This window comes from Pholcus phalangioides, unplaced genomic scaffold (assembly GCF_987345545.1).
Source record: "Pholcus phalangioides strain wild (caught in Gottingen) unplaced genomic scaffold, Ppha-v1.0 ptg000037l_1, whole genome shotgun sequence".
Classification (NCBI taxonomy): domain Eukaryota; kingdom Metazoa; phylum Arthropoda; class Arachnida; order Araneae; family Pholcidae; genus Pholcus; species Pholcus phalangioides.
The window spans coordinates 1,609,340-1,630,805 of record NW_028301624.1 but is presented as its reverse complement, the minus strand read 5'-3'; the positions used below and the strand labels follow the sequence as shown (position 1 = coordinate 1,630,805).

General features: G+C 34.8%; 1 protein-coding gene across 2 annotated transcripts in view; it reads left to right on the top strand.

Annotated features, from left to right (window-relative positions):
- LOC149065876 (uncharacterized) overlaps positions 1-21,466 on the top strand; it is a 127,081-nt gene that overhangs the window by 91,028 nt on the left and 14,587 nt on the right. For both annotated transcript variants that reach the window (XM_089253308.1, XM_089253307.1), the window contains exons 2-7: positions 10,780-11,052; positions 11,140-11,599; positions 18,911-19,147; positions 19,303-19,418; positions 20,534-20,666; positions 20,788-20,840. In XM_089253308.1, the coding sequence (XP_089109434.1) occupies positions 10,780-11,052; positions 11,140-11,599; positions 18,911-19,147; positions 19,303-19,418; positions 20,534-20,666; positions 20,788-20,840 (1,272 nt within the window). The remainder of the gene's footprint in view (positions 1-10,779; positions 11,053-11,139; positions 11,600-18,910; positions 19,148-19,302; positions 19,419-20,533; positions 20,667-20,787; positions 20,841-21,466) is intronic.

Sequence of the window (21,466 nt, the reverse complement as noted above, 5' to 3'; positions counted from 1 at the left end):
TCATGGTTCGTCTGCTGCTCTTCAGAATAGTTTAATAGATATTTTCACTTATAAAAGAACCACTTCAAAACGTAAGTAGGAGCACAAATAAATATCTTCAGCTCACCGTGACGCCCCTAACAAAGATTGGCGACGCCCCTATGAGCCGGGGCGCACACTTTGAGAAACACTGATTTAGACACATCACTGCTCGGAAATATATCAGCATCACTTAATATCACTCATTTCATTGTAATCGTCTCATATACTGTAGACGCAAGCTAATCCGGCACATAGCTGACCAAGGTATGCCGGATTATCGAAATCACCGGATTACTGGAAGTCAATTTAAATAATAGTTTCATTTAAATAATATCAACTTCTGCACAAAGCCATAAAGTGACATGTTTTCTTCTATGCACACTTCTATGCTAGAAGAAATTGACACGTTTATGGACATATTTTTCTCAGCCATTGGGAATTTTGTCTGTTGTGGTCTTTTTTCGTATTTATGCTAAAACTCGCCTAAGAAACGCTGGTTTGGAAAAAAGCAATGCAACCGCAAGAATTTTTTAAATTGCCCATAAAAAATTTTTAAAACCTGATAATGCGAATGCATTCCGTGTGTGTGTGATATGCATGTATATTAGGTGTGCAATAATTTCGATAGGAGTGATAAAAAATATAAAATTTTGAAGTTTCTTTTAATTTTTTATGAAAAGGAAAAAATAAGCGATTTTGGCAATATGTTTGATGAGAGAAATAATCAAAAATACGTATTAATTTTCAAAGATTCTACTTCTTACAATGTTTTTTTGGAAAATGGAAAATAAGGATTAAAAGCAATCAAAAGAACGTAATTTTTGTTTTCCTTATTTACGACGTGTTTATTGGTAGAAGTGGCAGAAAAATAATGTTTTCAGACTCTTTTTCTTAATCGAGGATTTCGAAATAGTTTTTGATGACGAAGGACATCGTCGCGTCAGAAAAAAAAAAGCGGGAGACATCGAAAACATCTAAATTACAGTAAACACAATAACATTTCGAATTCGAAATGGGATGGAACAGCCATTATTTATACGTCGATATCTACGAATTAAAAGAAAAACATCCAAACGCAAAAATTCAAATTTCAAATGTATTCATATAGCTTCGTAATAGATGAGTTTCATCCTTATTAGTACTTAAGTAAGGTTTAGTAACATTTTATGTGACATTATTTTGTAACATTGTCTGACATTTATACTGTGGTAATGGCTCCATGGCTATATATGTCTGATATATGTAGTAATTAATGCATAAAGTTTTTATGTTATGGAAATTTTAGTTGAATTTAATAAAAAAAATTGTATAAGTAAATCATTCTATTCAAACAAGATGATTTAAAACCTTTCAAAAAAATATAGAAATTTACGAGGTTTCGTTTTGAAAAAAATTCAATTGATAAAACAAAAATGTAGAAATGCCAATTTTTTTTGCGAAATTCTTTTATCTCTGATATTTTTAAATGTTTCAAAATTTCAAAATTACGAAAATTAATTTTTAAGAAAATAAAAATTTAAAAATACTGTGTTATAAAAATAAAATAAAATTATATGAGAAATTTCAAAATGCTATAGAATCATTTTTGAAAATCTGAAACAAAATTAAATGTCATAAAAATATAAAAAAATCCAATTCTATAAATTTAAAAAAATTACAGAAAATAAACACCATAAAGATTTCAAAAATCAAAATATGTCTATAAACACTTTAAATAATACAAAAAAATATTAAATTTAACATAAAAAATTTAAAAGTACGTAATATAACTAACTCAAAAAGGAATCAAAAATTGAAATTTTAAGGGAAAACATAAGAAAGTGCGTTTGAACCTCACATTTAATGAAGCTCATGATAAATTAGTAATTATTCATATAAAATCAAACAATGTTTAAAAGGTTAAAAATTTCACTAAAACTCTTCTATACCAACGGTACTTCAGTACTAGATTTAGATAATTTGTTTGTTGTATGCCAACTAATTGTTTGAAAAACAGTACCATTTTTTTCATTATTTTTGTTTTATTTAGAACTGAAATGACCTACCAAATAATTTACATACGGAAATAATTATTCATCATAATCATTACATTTTTATTTATTATAATTTTCTTCTCATTCCATTTTCCATATCATGGCAGATAAAGGGTGAAAACAAATATGATCACCATTAAAAATTATAATACAAATATGAAAATAATCAAATTAATACCGAATCGAAACACTGTCAGAATTTCAAAGGAACATTGTTTTCGAAAATCGAAATATCATAACAATGAATCTCACCAAAATTAATCACATTAAAGATTATTTTGAAAACACGAAACAAGAATTTAAATTCTAAAACATCAAAACGTTAAAAACAAAATTTTTTCAGACGAAAGAATTTCTAAGTAACTAGTTCGACGCAAAAAGATACACACAAGAAACGTTTTCTATTCCGGGGGAAAAACCAATCATTTGTTTATTAATCCATTAATGGACTTTCAATCATCATTATTTGTCCTTTCATACTTATTCTTGTTCTCGTATCGGTTGTTTACGAGATTTCTATTTTAGAAGAAAGAAAGAAAACGAATGGAATCTTATGATCGCATTACAAGTGATTGACGTCCGTTCGTGATTTTTCTCTTAAAACAAAATTGAAGAGGTAAAAACAAAAAAGTTTGAAAGATAAGCTTTTATACACGGAAATAGTTCTTTTAATCGCTTTTTCTTATATTTTTTCCCCTCGGCTTATTGTTTAAACCATCGTCACGGTTATGGTTATTATTTTTGTTTTTAACTCTGCATTTTGCAGGTCCATTGCCATTGTTTGAATGAGCGAGTTCATCTCGCTGTTTTAGATCCATGCGTGGCGCTATTTGGTTTTTGGTTTTTTTTTTAACTCTTTGTTGCTCTGTTTTATACCTTATGCTAGAAGTGGTCGCGGTTGACTTGAAAACTGACCTTATTCTCCTTGAGACCGTTAAATAATTTTCGAGGAAAATAAACTGAAACAAGTCCTTGGTCATAAGAGTAATTTAACGCGAATTTTTTAAGTGAGCGGGTAAATTTTTCTATCATGTTTCCTCCAAAAATATTTTTTTGAGATGCTTGACAATTACTGATTTTAAATACAATTAAAACACCGAGATATATAGTTTTGGATAATTATTAAATATTAATGAATTATAAAAGAAAGTTATATTTCATAAGAGCCATGATACTTCACAAATGAGAAGTATTTTTATTTGAAATTATCAAAAATTCGCTTGATGTTTCGATGTTATTCATCTTTTTTCTATTTCTTAGATCATTTTTTTTTTCTTTTTGATTTTTAAACTGCAAAATTAATTAACAATTTCAATTAGAATAATGATATAAAACTTCCTTCCCACAAAATAAAATAAAAATATTGAAATAGTAAGTAATTAGTTATTTAAATAGTAAATTTTATTCGAATAATAAGTGGAAAATTTTTACTTAGATATTTCTATGTAATTGATAATGAAATTATTTTATTCTCAGAATGAAAATATTCGGAAAATTATTATTTCTTACACGCATTTTATATTAACTTTCAATGAATGTGAGATTTGTAAATGGGAAATAGCTGTATTATCAAAATACACAAATATAATTATCGATTATATTTAGGAATTTTCATATTCGTTCATATTTCGTTTATTAAGATAATATGACGAATGTGATTTTGTTTTGTAGTTTAAGAAATTATGGCTTTTCAGAATTGGTGAAATTATTGATTCTAAATTGAAACTTAATTCGAACTAATTTTTCACACAGTTTCGGAATTTATTTTCTAAGAAATTATATTTCTTTCCAGATTTAGTTTATGAAACCCCCAGATGTTGTACAAGGTTTTTTTTTAATTTTAATAACTACTGCCTTTTTTAAAAGAAAATTATGTTACATGAGAGTGGTGATATTTCATAAACGAGAATTATTACTTTTTGTGGTTATCAAAAATTCTGTTTGATTATTTCGATGTTATTAACAATCATAATTTTTTCCGATTTTTTTTTCGATTTTTAAACTCAAAAATTAACAATTTCAACTCCAGTAATGAGATAAAACTTCTTTTTCCATGGAAAACGTTTACTTAAATATTTCTTTGTACAGTAATTGATATTTAATGAAATTATTTTATTCTTGATAAGAATGAAAATATTCATAAAATTATTGTTTCGTACGTATTTGATGTTAACTTTCAATAATTTGTAAACGAGGAAATAGCTATCATAAAAACAAAAGTATAATTATTTATTATATTTAAGAATTATATATTCTTTTATAATTTAGATAATGTATAATGAATTTGATTATGTTTTTTAGTTTAAGAAATTATAGTTGTTTCCAAATTTGTGGAATTGATGGTTCTGTAAATTAATTTGAAGTTAATTCAAATTAATTTTTCATATTATTTCGAAATTTATTTTCCAAGAAATTGTATTTCTTCCCAGATTAAGTTTTAAGAAACCATACTATTACGCAAGTATTTTCTTAAAATAAATTCTTGCTTTATAAATTAATTTTTCGGGAGAAATTACGGCTATTTGTGCAAATTAGTTTTTCTAGAAATTTTATGGTTGTTTCTAAATAAATTTCCAAGAAATTATTGTTGTTTCTCGAAATTAATATTTTTCACGAAATTACGGTCAATTTAGGAAAAACAAATTGTTTTTACGAAATTACGGCTGAATTTTCTGCTCGAGACTTCACATGTTTGTTTCCAAGAAGTAGAAAAACAAGTTGTTTTCGAATCCTTTCACATCGAGTTTACTGTTTTCGCATACCCGTGGCGACATCTGTACGCTACTATGGACATTATTATTTCCCCCATCTTGGAGACTTTTTCCCCTTCTCTCGAATTAAATACACGTATGATAGTGACTGGTTCTGTTTCGTGTTATTTGTATGAGTAAGTATCATCGGCTTGGTATTGCGTCACTTGGCGTGACAGATGAGTGACGATGCATCGCGTGACCGATTGCCGATGCTGCTGCTGGTGTGTACGTATCACAACACACATATAAGAATAAAAACTCCATGGATATAATAGATATAGAAACAGGAAACTCGAAAAAAAGAAATTTCGTTGCAGCTGCCATTGAGAAAACTGAATTTTTAGAGCTCATTATATGCTATTTTACTATTTTTTCCCTCGTCAATTTATTACTTCAAGATAATGATGAAAATTTGAATATAGAAGTGATTTTCTTTATTGCAATTATTCCATCTACTAAACACATTAGTAAAAATTCAGAACAGTGATGTAATTCAAATTTTTTAGGGCGCATAAGATGGACCTCGCTCTTATTTTTTTATTGCAATTGAAATTATTAGTGTTATTTGAATGTTTTTCTATATAAGACACTGATTTTGAATTTTTTTCCTACATTATAAAAAAATTTAACTGCAAAATTCAATTAAAAATCTAAATTCAAATTTTGATTATGTGATGACAAATTGTAATTTCCCAATTAGAAATTAGTCAATTTTGAAGAATTAAGTTAAATTACCAAACTGAGTTAATTTTTAATTTCAATATTTTCCATAAACTTTGACTTTGAATTTTTTTATGCATGAAAAAGTTAAATGACGAATTTCTTAATCGCTTAATTCAATTAAACATCTAAATTCAAATTCTAATTACGTAATTACTTATATAAAGCTGCAATTTTGCCATTTATAATTTCAATATTTCTCTAATACTGATTTTGAATTTTTTATGCACAAAAATATTGAATTCCAAAATTTTAATTACTGGATTAAGTTAAAATTTAGTAAAAATTTGAATTACCAAAATTAATAATATGAAATAATAATTTTATTTGTAATTGCTAAATTTAATGGCCAATTTCAATGTTTCTTCCTTGAAACGGATTTATAATTTTTTGAACTTGAAAAATTAAATTGTTATTTTTTTTCAATTCAATTAAAAATTTAAATACAAACTTAAATTACTTAATTAGTAACATTGTAGTAACAAAAATACCAATTTTAATTATGTAATTACTTATTCAAGCATTTGTCATTTTTAAATTACTAAAGTAAAAATCACGAATTTATTTTAAAATTAAATTACTAATCTCAAACTGATTTCGAAATTTTTAATTATGGTATTACCATTATTATTATCTCTTATGGTATTACCATTGAAATATAATTTTTACTTTACATCAGAAACTAGAGCCAATCTGACAAAAAACAATGAGATTCGGAATCAGCGCCCCAAAATCACTGGAAATTTTTTGGGAACAAAATCATTGTAATTGTGATAAATCCTTGATTGATAGTTTAGTCATGTCTAATATCACGTTGAACAATTTTTTTTTACTAAAGTAACTGAAACAAAACTGCGCACATTTTCACTCATGCATGACATGTTGGTAACATGAATGATGAATTAATGAATAACGATGATAAATTCGGATGTGTTTACCGAGGGCTGCTGCCATCTCGTAATGGCGCAGCTTATCTTTCCTATGAGAACGAGCAGATTGATTGGTCATTGAGAGAATAATGAAGCGCATAATATGCTAATTAAGGGATTCATGGATGATTGCTTCGCTGCGTTATTTTGTGGATTGTATTTTCCCTGGTCTTTATTATCTCCAAGCTCTTTTCCGGACTCGTCGATGCTTGTAATCACTGAATGATCGAAATCCAAAATGATTATTCTTAATTTTTTAATATGTTCTTAGAATATTATTTTTCTTTGGCTGCTAAGAAAGAGTGCGTCCATCTTTGCGCTGTGAAGCTTTGTACACGAGATTATTCATATGAAATGGATTACGGGTGTTTTTTGTAAACGGAAATGTCCCCGAGAAGATTTTTGTGAAGACATTTTAGGGAACCATCAGTCGCCAAATTAAAGTTTGAATACAGTAGTCTCGAGATAATCCGAGGTGAACACGGGACCGAGGCCGCTTGGATTATTAAAAACACGGATTATGCGAAAAAGTAATGTAAATTGGCTTTCGGGGTAAGGGGGGGGGGGGGGGAGTTCTTGAATCTCTAAAAGCATGAGTACATACTCTTACGTATTTTGTTCGTAATTCAGTGACTTAGTTCATTAAGGTTAGGGCTGCCAAAATCGATGGCCTCTTTATAAGCGGGGCTGACTAGGGTTTTCATGTCCATATGAGAAAGTTATTAGTATTACAAATTTACTATATAGGGACCTGTGGAAAATTTTGGTGTGGAAACAAAATCCTTAAAACTAAAATTACTCGCATTTGTTAGAAGAAGCAAACAAAATAAAGTAAACCGTGCTCTTGGCGAAAAACTAGAAAACTTGGCGTAAACTTCAAAATTCCTTAGTAATTTTAAAAAATTCTGGCACCTTCGGATTGTCCGGAACCTCGAACTTACAAGACTCGGTTTATCGAAACAGACTGTAAAGAAGCATTTCTAAACCTTTCTGAACCCCAAACAGACCACTTGTGTCCCATATTATGGGGCATGCCTGTATTTTTGATTGTTCCGACTCTTTTTTTTTTTATACATTTGTCCCGTTTTTTCAACGATGCTTGTTTGAATTTGTAATAAAAACGTGAATGAACAGCATTTCCATAACTCATAAATTATATGATGATAATTATGCTAATCATATTCATCTCACATATTTGTCAAGTGCAACTTTTTTTTTTTTTCAATAACAGATGGTGTTTCGCTGACAACGTTTTTGATGACGTTTGGCGATGACCCATTTACAGTTATTCGAAATCCTATATAGTTGCCCGTATATTTTCCTCAATTAAATATGGTCACGTAGTAATTTCAATGTTGTTGTTTTTTTTTTGTAAAATACTTTTTTGTTCACTGCGATTTGTAGCAGTCATTCATCCCCCCCCCCTCCTTCAGCAATTTTTAGCATTATCTCCCACTTTTTTTTTACGAAAATTTTGGACACCGCTACGCTAGTGACAGACCCGGCAAAAGTACATATAACCAACCGTTACACTTCACTCACCATTTCAAATATAGATGGCGGCACTGACTTCCCACATAACACTAGGTCAGCACACACGTTCGGCACAACTCACTCATTTCTGAAAGGGAGCGAAACGCCAAGTCACTTTTATGGAAATTTTTTATTAAATTTTACTTCTGTATCATGTTTTTCTATCATTACATAAACCACGTATACTCAACCCATGGCCCTCAAACTGAATTTTGTAAAAGTGAAATAAGCGTCACATTTCTAGATCACCAGAGATGGATTTAACGGTGGGCGCACCCTGGACCCTGACTTATGAAGGGTCCCGCAAAACCTCAATTTTACTCTTTTTTCTAATTTGTGTGTGGAGGGGGGGGGGATGTTAATATTTCTTTCTGCACCCGGGGCTTCAACAGACCTCAATCAGTTCCACTCAAGTGACTTGCAGCATATTTGCAGATCACCGCGGCACAGTTCTAAAGCATTTAAACCTACCGTGGCACATTTTCAGATCATTTACGTGACCCATTGCGCATTCTCAGATCACTTCAGTCACCTGAGAGCATTTATGTGACACACAGTATATTTACAGAACACCGCGGAACAGTTCCAAATCACTTAAGTGACATATTTACAGATCACTCGAGCGGCCCATTTACAGATCACTTAAGTAACCTGTGAGGCCAGATCACTTAATTAAATGGCCCACGACGAGTTTTCGGACCAATGAAGTGGCCCGCATTGTCCTAAAGGTTGGGCATCCTTAACATAAACGAAGCATATATCGACTTATTTTCTTCTTACCTAATGTATCGCGGAGATTCTTTCTGTAGCAATAAATTGACAGATTCCTTCTTTCTTTCCTATATTTTTCGTCTATTTATAATCATTCTTACACTTGATTTTAGTTTTTGTGCAAAGCACTTGTGACTCGATCTGTTCGAGTAGGAAAAAAAAACCCCAACAAATTTGTGGGAGGCGGAAAAACAAAAAGAGTCTCTCGCGTCAGCGTAGATAAAACTCTTCGCCCCTAATTATTTATTAATTAATGGTTCCCAAACATAATTAACAACGTAAAAGCAATTTAAAACTTCTCCCTCCTCGTCATCAGTATCATTTGTATAATATGCACAAGAAACGCACAAGAGCCTCTTCCCAAGGATAAGCAAATAAATGTAAACAAGGAGAGAGAATCCTTCCTTATCTCTTCTCCGAAATTTCAGCCAAAGAAGCCACAGAGAGTATTTTTGCGTGAAGAAATAATACTGTGCGTGTACTCTGATTTTAATTTTTATCCACTGACGGGGCAGAAAAATTTCGGCATTATGGTACGTCAAAGGTATATTGCATAAACCGACTTAATTATAAAATAGGAGCCGAAATATGCAGTGTTTGTGTTTACTTTTACTGCATTCGCTAATTAGTGAAGACAATTTTTTTGGGTTATTATTTGCTCAGAAAAATCATTATTCAGTAAATTATACTGATTTAAAAGCTGAGCTAAAAAGTTCCCGGTTTATCTCTCAGTGTTTCCTCAACCTTTTATCACCCGTGGTCCACTTTGGACCTATTTTCTTTCTTATACCCCTCCCCCCAGGCGCGGATCTAGGCAACAACACACTAAAGTGCGGTGTTGATCTAGGACGATGTGTCGGGAGGGGTGAATTGCGTAATTTCGTTGGATCGTCCCGTCTTTTATGGGACAGACAAATTTTCCCATATTATTCGGCTCTTGGGAAGGGTGATCGTTCCTGCCGCACCCCCCGCCCCTTCTGAATCAGTCCCTGAGAGTAGGCAGACATCTTCAGCTGCGATTGAAGCGGAGGCAGGCATCTTCAGATTCAAATGGGGCGGTGGCAGTATCTTCAGATTCAAATGGGGTGGTGGCAGTATCTTCAGATTCAAATGGGGCGGTGGCAGTATCTTCAGATTTATATCACCCCCTGGTGGGCGATGGAACGGTCTGGGGGGCGATAGAAGCTACAAATATAGCATAGGATCCTATGGGTTCGCTTGAGTTGGGGCGATGAAAGAGAAAAAAAAACTCTGAAGAAAAGGGCGATGGAACAAAAAGTTTTCGGAACTATGCTTCAGAGCAGCGGTTCTCAACCGGTGCTCCGTGGAGCTCTTGTGTCTCCGTGTGCACTTCCCAGAGGCTCGGCGGTGACTCGAGGAAAATAAAATAAATCAGTAAATTTGATTTTAAAAAAGAGGCCTACAGGGTTCCGCCATAGAATGACGAGTGGAAAACCCTGGCCTGAAGGCCTTGAGGTGGGAATGCCGAAGATTCCTTGGTTCCACACAGAGGGAACTAAGATGCCTATATGTATAACTATTTTATTGGGCTCTAGAGAGAACCATAGAATACCCCCCTCCCCTCCTGAGCTATACTATAGCAGAAATTAAAGTGCTAATATAGCGAGCAGATATGTTCTGAAACATATTCGATGGCATGGTTCCCATATCCTAGAGCCGAAGCCCATAAACTGAGATGTTTGGGGGAAGCTTCAACCACTCATTGGAGTTTTAAGTACTAATTTTTTAGTCTTCACGGAGATTGGGATTTGTCATGTTCTGGTTACAAATTTGTGGAAAAATTACATTGTATTGACACATTATAGTGGTGCCACTATATAAAAATACCTCTACCCACGGAGAACTCTCCAACCGGCGAGTCGTGGCACTATAGGGTGCCGCCGAGGTATTTGAAAAGCTATCCTAATTTCTAAGAGCTGCTGCAAACTCGAAAAATTTTTTGGAATCTTGTATAACTCTTGGATTGTTTAATTTATATCATTTCTGTTTTTTTTTAAGGATGAGGTTCTAGTGGCATCGGACAACGTCGTTCTGAAGCTAGATGACTTGGTGAGTTGGATAACGGACGAAGTGGACTGGAACCACGGTCTCCTGGCGATCTGCGAGGACGACATCCTGGATAGTCCCGACAACCAGCTCCAGAACTTCATCGCGTCTCTTCCACCGAGTGCGGCAACTGATACAGAAAAGGATGACCTATCCGTAGGAGTGAAGGACGACGATGACGTCTCGTCGGATGAAAGTGATCATAACCAACAACAATCCCATAAGGTATATCGAAAGAATGAATATTTCTCGAGATTGTGTTTTATCAGCCATTTGTCTATTTTCTGATCGCATTTTCGTTGTCTCGCACAGGACGCACAAAACACAAATGACGCTGGGTCATCGTCATCACCCGTTAAAGTGGAAGAAATAATTCCGATAAAGGACGTGGAGGACAGCACCGTCAAGGCCGATACTGTCCAGGAGAAAGAACCCGACCTGGTGGTGAAACCGGAGCTGGAAGACGGCGAAAAGTCCGCCGCCGAAAAACCACCAAAAGTCCCGGGAGAAAAAGAAGGCTCCGACGACGTCGAACAAGACGAAGACGTCGCGAAGATCCATCACGACACGAAAGCCAATGACGGCGACGACGAGGACGACGACGATGACGACCGTTGCGACGACGACGATGTCCAGCGGAGCCACAGCAGCAATAGCATCAGGGCTTCGTCTCCCGACGGTGGAGCTTCTTCTTCGTCGTCTCCCTCGAAGATGCAAATTTCGGCCGACGAGAAATCTCTGATCTCCGCCAAAGAAAAGAATGACTTGGCTGGTGAGTCATAGAAAATTTCCAATCATTTTCATTCGAATCGATACACACAGGACAGATGCGACGTCAGGAAGCACGAATGTCCGCAATGTGATGAAGAGGTTCTCCATCCAATTCGTCCTGATTAGGTGCGCAGACAGATCCGCACGGAGCGTTTCCGCTCATGGGAAATTTGGAGATACTTCCGCAAAACATGCGGCATACGCACAAATGACGTTGTGCGTATCTGTCACCAAACCTGATCTTACGAGAAGTAATGATTGATCATTCATTCGATGCCAAATTGTGTACCACCGATTCTCGTTTGGAGAGGTGAAGGGGTGGGGGTATAGCACTGTCTTGTTGAAGGCAGCCTTTGGCAGGGGATAGGGTAGATGGAACAACACTGACATGCCGGGACGCTTTCTATCATCGTACCTTACCAGCCAGACAGTCTCTGGGCAATCGGTATGGTCTGATCTCTTAGATCCTTCCATCCTCTGGGATTTCGGATTCACACGTCATAGGGCCCCGTACTGAAGTAGCAGCTTATACATACGGGGTTTTTCAGAAAGAGCTCCTTAAGTTTGAAATGATATAATTTGAAAACGGTGATAGATACATATATATAGAAAGATGAAACGAGTTGTGCAATTTAAGGCGCAGGTCTGGAATTTGGAATTCACCGGCACGCAAAATTAATTAGTTTCAAATAATAGATGGCACCACAGTCGAAATCGTATTTTTTACAGTAAGAATCCTCAAACGCTGCATCAGTTTGAACAGTTCATTTGTGAGGCATAAGCATCCATTGAGTCGAGAAATTGAACAAGGTGGCTTTAAATTCAACCCTTTGCTTGTGTCATGTCATGATGATCAAGACTGTGGCGCCATTTACCAGCCAGATTTGTAATTATTTTTGCGAACCGGTGTATTTCAAATTCCAGGCCTGCACATTAAGTAAACTTATACTCGAAACTACAGTACCAGATCTCATCATGTATGCTCTACATGGCCAGCACCTCCGGGTCATGCTTGTATAGGCCAATGAGTTGCGATGCCCTTGGTTATATGCACAGATCTGCTTTATATTCTGAAATTATTCCCACTGTTCCTAACCATTTCCCTTGAAAGCTCTTCACAGCTCTCTGTGGCTCCCTCCCTTAACCACCTTTCATGTCTCTCCCTCAACTGATTTTCACCCGTGGTCCCCCTTAGATTATTTTAGGACAGCAAGGGGCCATATGGCTCCACTCAAGAACTGAGGTAGTGTATTTCTTCCAGTCTCGCCACAGAGAGCAACAAGCCCACACCTGTAGAAATCTTCAATCATTACACTTCACTCATATTTCGAAAAAAAATAGATTGCAGCAATATAACAGGCATCACACATAAACAAACTTCACGTTAGGTTCGCATTCCACCGCGTACCAATTCATTTGAAGTACCGCAGAGGAATGTGGACGAGGTGCATGTGCGGTTTAGAAGTAGTAGTTTATTTCTTCCAGAAGAAAAAAGGAGAAAAAAAATACAGAAGCAGTAAAATCATCTTTGTTATCTTGGTTTGCTGTTATTAAGTATCTGATACATAATTTGTCATCGTATAAATAATGCTCGCAAAAGAACAAAAAAAGGTTATAACAACCAATTTTTCATATGTATTGTTTCTCTATAAGAAAAAGGAACGTTATATCAATGGGCCTATCAGCGAGAAAGTTCTCGATTCATGGATACCGTACCCTCCAGAAAAACATCATTAGATGGCGCACGATCTTCTTCAACATCTAATTACGTGTGCGTCAGTCTTTATTGAGCCCGATCGTGACTGGAAATTTGAATTTTCTTTTTGGCCTTGACGTGCGATTGACGTTAGTTACACATGTAATGGACAAATACAATGTATTATATATTCGCGTATCGCTTAACGACGTTCTTACTCTGTTTCAAATGCTTACAGCGCATTGGTAAAAGGAAAAAAAGCCGACTTTTCCCAACATGAGAAGATTGATTAGAGAAAAAACAAAAGAAACGCATGGACCTGTATCCAATCAATTTTTGCTGGCCATTGGATATTGAGGAATTTTCTCTCTAAAGCCTAAATAATCTTTCCTTATGCAATGAGTCGTGAAATTATTTTTCGAAAGAGTCTTCCTATTCTTTTTTATTTTTCAAACATTCATCGTCTTTTACAACATCTTTATATCGTTTTTCTGCTTTAAAACTTTAATCGAAGTCATGATATTTGATGTAAATATTATCCGGACAACGAATGCGACCAAGATATCCCGGAAGTTTTTTTTGAAATTTACTTATTATTATTTCTTGTTGTGCCTAAGCTGACCATATTTCCTCGAGGAAAATGCGGCACATTGCCATGCAGCCGCTCTTAGGGGTGTGCGACAGGTGCGGTCGCACCACGCCCCTCGCTTTGAAGAGCACCGCACTCACGGTAAATCATTGAACGCTTTCACCAAGTTTGAAACTATTTTTTGCATTTATTCTGAATTTTCATTAATTCTGAATTTTTTTTTTTATCAATTCTGGAATTATCAATTCTATTAATTCTGAATATTCATCGATTCCGGAAAGATTCCGTCCGTAAACTCTCATCATTCATCAAGTCTCTAATTATTGCAGTTCTAAATTTTCATCTGTGCTGGAATTATTTCTTTCAATTATTTTTAATTGATCAATTGTAAAATTTTCATTAGTTTCGGCAATTGTTTCTCGCATTAGTTCAAAATTACCTTCAGTGCTAAACTGTCGGCAATTTTTGTGTTAATTTACATTTTTAATTGTATTTTAAATTTTTTTGTATGGATATTTTCAGCGTTTCTGTCTATTCGGAAATGATAGATGCCGTTCCCCCTCCAAAAATAGATAAAATTGGGGCAAAGAGGTTCTCTAAACATTTTTGGTGCCCCAAAATTGCTGAGACGGATGTACCTGTCCTGTGTCTGGTAAGGGCGGCTCTGTGCATTGCCAACTGCCACAAAAAAAAAAATTATCTTTGATTTCAGTTAAGAATAAAAATTGAAATATGTTTCGTTAAAAATTCGAATAAAAACGAAGAACTTTTACTGTATTTCCGCATTAGCCGGTATGCCATCACACTCGAGGATCACCAAATTTTTGAATGGGGGGGGGGGGGAAAGAGAGATCTGGTCCGTTCCCGGCATGCTGGGATAGTATGTAAGTCACAGCATGCATTCAGCTACTTCAATGGTTTTTTGGGAATTTTCCAGAATTTGTGATTCGAATTTTCTGGCGCGCACGCCCCCCCCCCGCCCCCGATTTTTCCTAGCATGCAGGCTAACGCAGTGGAATACGGTATTAAAAATGTCAAGATGCTAAAAGTATGGCAAATATTGATTAGTTTCAGAATAAATGAAAGAAATAGACTAATATAATCAAATGAAATATAATTAGCTGAAGAGAAATAGAAAAAGTCAGAATTCCAGAATCGATGAAAATTCTGAATATATGTTATTCCAGAATTATTTCTTTCGAGATGAAAAAATTCAAAATTCCAGAATTATTCCTTTATAAATGGAAATGAGAATTCCAGAATTGATGATAATTCAGAACTCATGAAAGAAATGTCGTTACACCGTAAATGCTGGACCCGGTGCAACCGCAGCACACCGCCGAGGGCGGCTCTGGGTTCATGTACGGTCAAGTAGAACAGTCTTCCAACACAGCTCATTTCTTCGGGAAAATATAATTCCCATACCTCACTCGTAAAATAGATAATATTTTGATTAAAACACCAAGTGCCTAATTTCTGTGTTCTTTTTCATACAAGTGCACTTTTATTTACCACACTCGGGAATAAAATGCATTTAGTGATATTGATACTGAAATCCTGATCAAACAAGATAAAGGGGACATATTTTCCTAATGAATTCCATAATGCATATGGACATGGACAGATTAGAATAATTTACATATTTAATTTCTAGCCGTAAATTAACCTTCAGTAATTTAAATAATTTCATTTCAATTCAAGTAAAATTCCTCCGCTTTAATGAAAAAGAAACGTGTCTTTGCTCTTAGTCAACGTTTTAGAAATCTTTTGAATAAATAAGAAAACGTTGATAACGTTTTTTTTTTACATCTCGCCGAATGTATTTACTAATTCCATTTGATGCTTGTAAGAGGAAGTTAGTAAGTAATAAGATGAGGTTTTGGATTTCTTTTCCCACATGAAATAACATGACCGTTCTCTTTTTTTTTTTATGGGGGGAAAAAAAGAAAATAATCGATGCATGTATCATTCATTCCTATCACATACACACATTATATTTAGAACGGAAAAGATGACAAGGAGAAAAAAAAAGAGAGATGGCTACAAAACTTTTATTTTATTTATTTCTTGATGTATGAGAAGAACGATCATGAATTATTCATTGAAGCTGTTCGCGGCAAATGGATAAATAAATATTTTCAGGAAATAAACACGATGGAGACAAACTAAAGGAATTTTCTTCGAGAGGAAAAATTGCTTACGTAAATGAAAGGAAAGCCGTTTTCGCGTTTCTTTTTTTTATTGAGAGTTCGATGTAATGTCTTTATATACTGAATTGTTTTGATTTGCTTTCGAAATTCTGTTCCGTTATTTTTGTGTATTTTTATTGCTGCGGCGCCAAAAAATAAGCTGAACATGATTAAAAAAAAAAAAACTGGAACTGAATTCCAGTATAAATAGTAGTAGTAGTATTCTAGTACAAATTAATTATTATTTTTTGGTTAAAATGCAGAACACGGTCTACCTTCTTTTATCGCCAATTTTGGCACTCAATGCTATGATTGTTATGGTAACCCAACCGTACAGATGCTTTCGGGAATGACGTCATTTCATCACAATCATCAACGCTCACGGGCATTAATAAAATAACTTTCTGGTGATTAATTCTCAATGAAAATGATTAATTAATTTTAGGGTTTACTTATACATACTTTTACTTTATCTAAAAGTGGCAACAACACGCTTGCATTTATTTCAGAAACTTTTTATACTTCGTTAGTGGTATTTTTTTTTTTGGAGATGCTGGGGGGGAGGGGGCTTCGGAGATGCTATATTAGGTGTACCGCGTTCTAGAACCCAAGCCAATGAAATTCATAACAAAAAAATATTTTTTTCACAGTGAAAATTCATATTTAATGAAAAAACTTAATTTAAATAATTTTAGAACTGATGAAAATTCATATTCGATGAAAAAATACTTTCAGAATTAATGAAAATTCCAGGGCCGTAACTAAGCTGGGGGCAACCAAGGCACTGCATTGTCACAGTGCCACGAGATGAATGTGTGCCACAAAAAATGTACACTTTTTTGCATAATAATAAAATTTTCAAGGAGGGCCTCCACGAAAAAGTCTGCCCCAGCGCCCCGAGAAGGCACGCTACGGACCCGAAAAATTCGTATGAAATGAAAAGAGTAATTTCAGAATCAATGAAATTGATTTTAATCCACTGCAATTTGCAGTAGTGTTTCATTTCCCACGATTGGCAAATTTTAGCTTATAATCGGGAAACTTGCTTGCCTTTGGCATCATTTTTGGCGGTGATTTGCAGTAGTTTGGATCCTAACTTTCTGTAGAAATACGGCTAACCTTTAAAATTGACTACACCCGATCAGATGATAGAAACAGCCGCACTTTCCAGTGGTGGATGATTGTCCATCGAAAACCGAGGCAGATTTTTCACTAATAAAGTTGTGAAGAATCAATTAGAGCGAAATAACATGCAGTGTTCATGACTATACATCATATTCATGTACACATGTGGTTCTTGACTTACGGGCAGGGGCAGGGCCGCAACTAGATGCTTGGTCTGTCCAAGCATCTAGTTGACCAGACCCGCTTGCTTCCCCCCTCCCCCAGTTGTGGCCCAGCCTATGAGGAGCGACACAAACTTGGTTCACCGAAGCTTCCGAGAGTAGTCGTACAAATCCACTTATAGTCCGTGTTTTTTTGTTGTTTTCAAGAATCAACACAGATCCATAGGTCGCAAAGTGTATCATGTTGTCGAATTTGGGTAGCAGTAAAAAAAAAAGTTGAAAAAAACTTTTCGTGTACAGTGATATATGATGCTCCACAGCTTTGTAACTGGAAGCTTTGCTCCCTTTGTTTTGGAATTCGTAATTTTCCGGAATTCACCATCAAGTGCGCTGATGTTTGTTGCATCTGATAGGGTCTGGTCGCTTTTACTTTCATTACACTTCACTCATAGTTCAAAATATAGATGACAGCACTATAATGAGCATTACACAAAATCAAATTTCACGTTAGGTTCACAACCCATACATGCACAGCTTCCAGCATGGTCCAGATCTTCTTTGACCACCTGCTTATATTTCTTCATTGAGACAGAGAGGCAGGCCATGATCTGATTAGGAGGAGGAGAAGGTAATTTTTATACCATTTATCTATGTTGAATAGCTGTAGTCTGTAGCATCATTTAGGGTCAATGGGGTTTTTCTTTTCAGGGATGCAATTAGGAAGGTCTCAGGAAAAGTTATGTCCTTGGAGTTCATCCAAGCTGAACTCCCGTGCCTATCAATATTCATACGTTTTGTAGAAAATCATGGTTGCAAATCTCATTATCACATGGCCCCCAGGCAGTGCCCAAAGTGGGGGGGGGGGCTCATGTATTAAAGCGACACAGGCACCAAATTCACCACGAATTTAACTGCTAATTCAACATCACACTGGGTGCCAAAATGTGATTTTACACTCGCTGTCCAAGTATGCAGTGTCGTGGCCCTGTTCCCATTCGTCCCTGATATCTTTATGTTTTACATGATGATCATAATTTTTCCTCCAATGCCAAGTTAACATTCCTCTTGCAGGAAAGTATATAAATATTTTTTTCTCTTTTCTTTTTCCCCTTTAGACAAAAAAAAAAAATAATAATAATGCTCATCTAAAATTCCGTCTTCCTAAACTTTATAATAGAGAATTCCACTTTCTTTTGCAACGTTCTATAGCCAGCTAATATTGTGTCCCAAAGCATGTGTCGTTCGAATTATTAAATTTTTTGAGCCTGCTGTGTTATTCATGTGAAATAAAGCAAATAATTATTCATACATTAGCTTTACTTTTAGTTTTTCTTTTTGAAAATATGTTTGATAATTTATACGCAGGATCGAATTAGAAAATCAGATTTATTGTATAATAATGTGTAATTCATTTTATTGTTCCAAACTTCCTTTCAGTTCTGAAAATTTTTAAAAGCTTTCTTTTCCAAAGAATATATAAATAAGCTTTCTTTCATAATGTGTGTATCGTTGTATTTAAATACATATTTTATACTTTCCCCTTCCCCCATAGATGTTGTCTGGGACAAGGATGAGTTGCGGGTCATGGTGCTTTCATACCCCTCGTACTGCAGGTACAGGTCAGTTTTGAGGAGGTTGGAAGGAATCACAGAGAAGTGGCTGAAACATGCTCTGGTCGTTGCTCTGGGTGGGTTTGCCACCTTTGGTCGAAACACGCACATTCTGTTCTGCAGGGATACTTTTGACCATGAAGAGCTTGCACACCATGAACTCAACTGTGAATATCTAGGTTAGTAGCACATCGATTCATCAAAATAACATAACAGTAAATCTTCAAAATCTTAAAAATGTTCAAAATCGAGATGTTTGATGTGTTGTATTGTACCTGCAATTACTATATACTTAATAGACAGATTTCAAGCAATTTTTAATTTTATTGAACAGCGCCTACCCTGAAAGTGAAGCGACGCCGAAAGAAAGGCAAAAGTGCTATCCGTAGTACATCCCCTGGGTCTGAATCAAACACATCCGAAGAAAGCAAAGATATATCTTCCATAAAGGTGAGTTTATTATAATTTATGCAATACACAGCAGTCTTCCAAACTTATTTTTCTCATCAACAACCACCACCCTCTTTCATTACACATAATTTTTTTTTCCATTCTCTTTCCTAGCTAGGCCAACTCACAGGATTCTATGCTGTATCTGTAGCTTCTCCTGCACTCGCGATCTGTTCTATTATCGCCCATTGCCTCCCAAGGGTAGTGCCGTTTTAACACACGTGGGTACACCCAGGGGCCACAAGTATACCCAACATAATCTTTATTACATATTCTTGCTCACATATCAGGGGCGGCTCCTGAAGAGAGCACAAAGGCACATGCGCATCTCTAGATAATTTTAAGTCATTAATTTAATTCTACAATTGGATTTGATACCAACTTGATGCCATTGAATTACATCAAATGAACTTGATGATTTTTGAAAGCCCTAATTAGAAAAAAAAAAACTGTGTCCCACAAAATATGGATCATATGGTCACCCCATATGCAGAATGCCATGCAAGAGTCAAATGCCGAACGGGAGAACTTTAAGGTAGTCAAAACCTAGGAAGAGAGAAAAAGAGTGGTTGGTTATGCAAGTCATTGTACTCCTTTTGGCGATTGGAAAAAGTGTCACCAACTGATATTGATGCTGAGAGTATATATTTGAAAATTTATATATTTCAAAGAGTATGAATTTCAAAATATGGAATAAATTATTGCCGATGGCAACTGCTGAACCTAAACAATGATTTTTAATGTTGAAAGATATCAGTTAGGATCTTACTAGCACAAATTATTTGCGTTGATAGAGCATTATCATTTTCATATGGCATAGATACACAGGTAGTGTAAAAAATAATTTGACTAATAAAAATAGTAGATTACTCATATCATAATAAAATAATGCAAAACAATTTTGGCACCTCTCCCCAGAATTTTCTTTCATGAGACACCACTGTTATGTATCCAAAATATTTTTAATATATAAAGTTTAAAATGCACTCTATGTTATTTCCAAATGGCTACTTGTTATTAGTAAGCACTGCTTAAATTCAAGGTTAACATGTGTTTTCGATTATGCAGTTGTCTCGAAATTGAAATACAATTTATTTATTTTTTGCAACATGAAGGATGGAGAACAAAAGAATGGATTGAAACCGGTGCCGTACAAAAACGAACAAGATTTCCTCCAGAGACTTTATAAGTTCATGAAGAAGAGGAAGACGCCTATCCACAGGGTACCTCACCTAGGTTTCAAGCAGAGTAAGTAACAATCCACAAATAATAACCTATCCATGATGCACATTTTGATTAGTCATCTTTTTTACTGAACCTTGCAAACCAAAATGCATGTGATTCATATAGTTATTATTTCACTTTGCAGTTGATTTGTTCGTGTTCTTCTCCTTTGCACAAAAACTTGGAGGTTATGATAAGGTTCGTAAAAATTTATTTTTCTCTATTTTCAATCTGTAATCAGTCATACGAATGCCTATTGTATTTAATAAACCATCATATACTGTATACAGGGTGGTCCAAAACTCCACCAACAACCTTCTAGGGGTGATCATACATGTCAAGACAATCTTTTGCAATGGAATCTTGGGTCAAAATTAGAGATGGGAAGAATATTCAGCTGCTATTCTGTATTCTGCTCTTTTGCCGAATATTTGGTTCTGCTGAATAATGCTTAGGCATTCAGTCGAATATCTGTGTAAATCTAAGTACATCAAGCTAATTTTTAAAAATTATATTAATTAGAATTTTACCCATAAATCAAACAATTACTGATTATATTTATTATGTGTGGTGTATGTCCTCTCTGTGAAAAAAAAAAGGCTCTGTCGGGGTGAATTTCTAGAGTAAGGAAAACATGAAACTGAAAATAGAATCCTACTGCAATAAAGTGGAAGTAAGAATAAAATATACAAGTTCCCTAACTGAAGGATGTACCGAGACAAGATTCATATTGATCTACTGAAAGAGGCAAAAGGGGCAAAGAACAACTAAAGAAGAAAAATAAGAAAATGAGTCGTAAATTTTGTAATGAATTACTAGTTGAG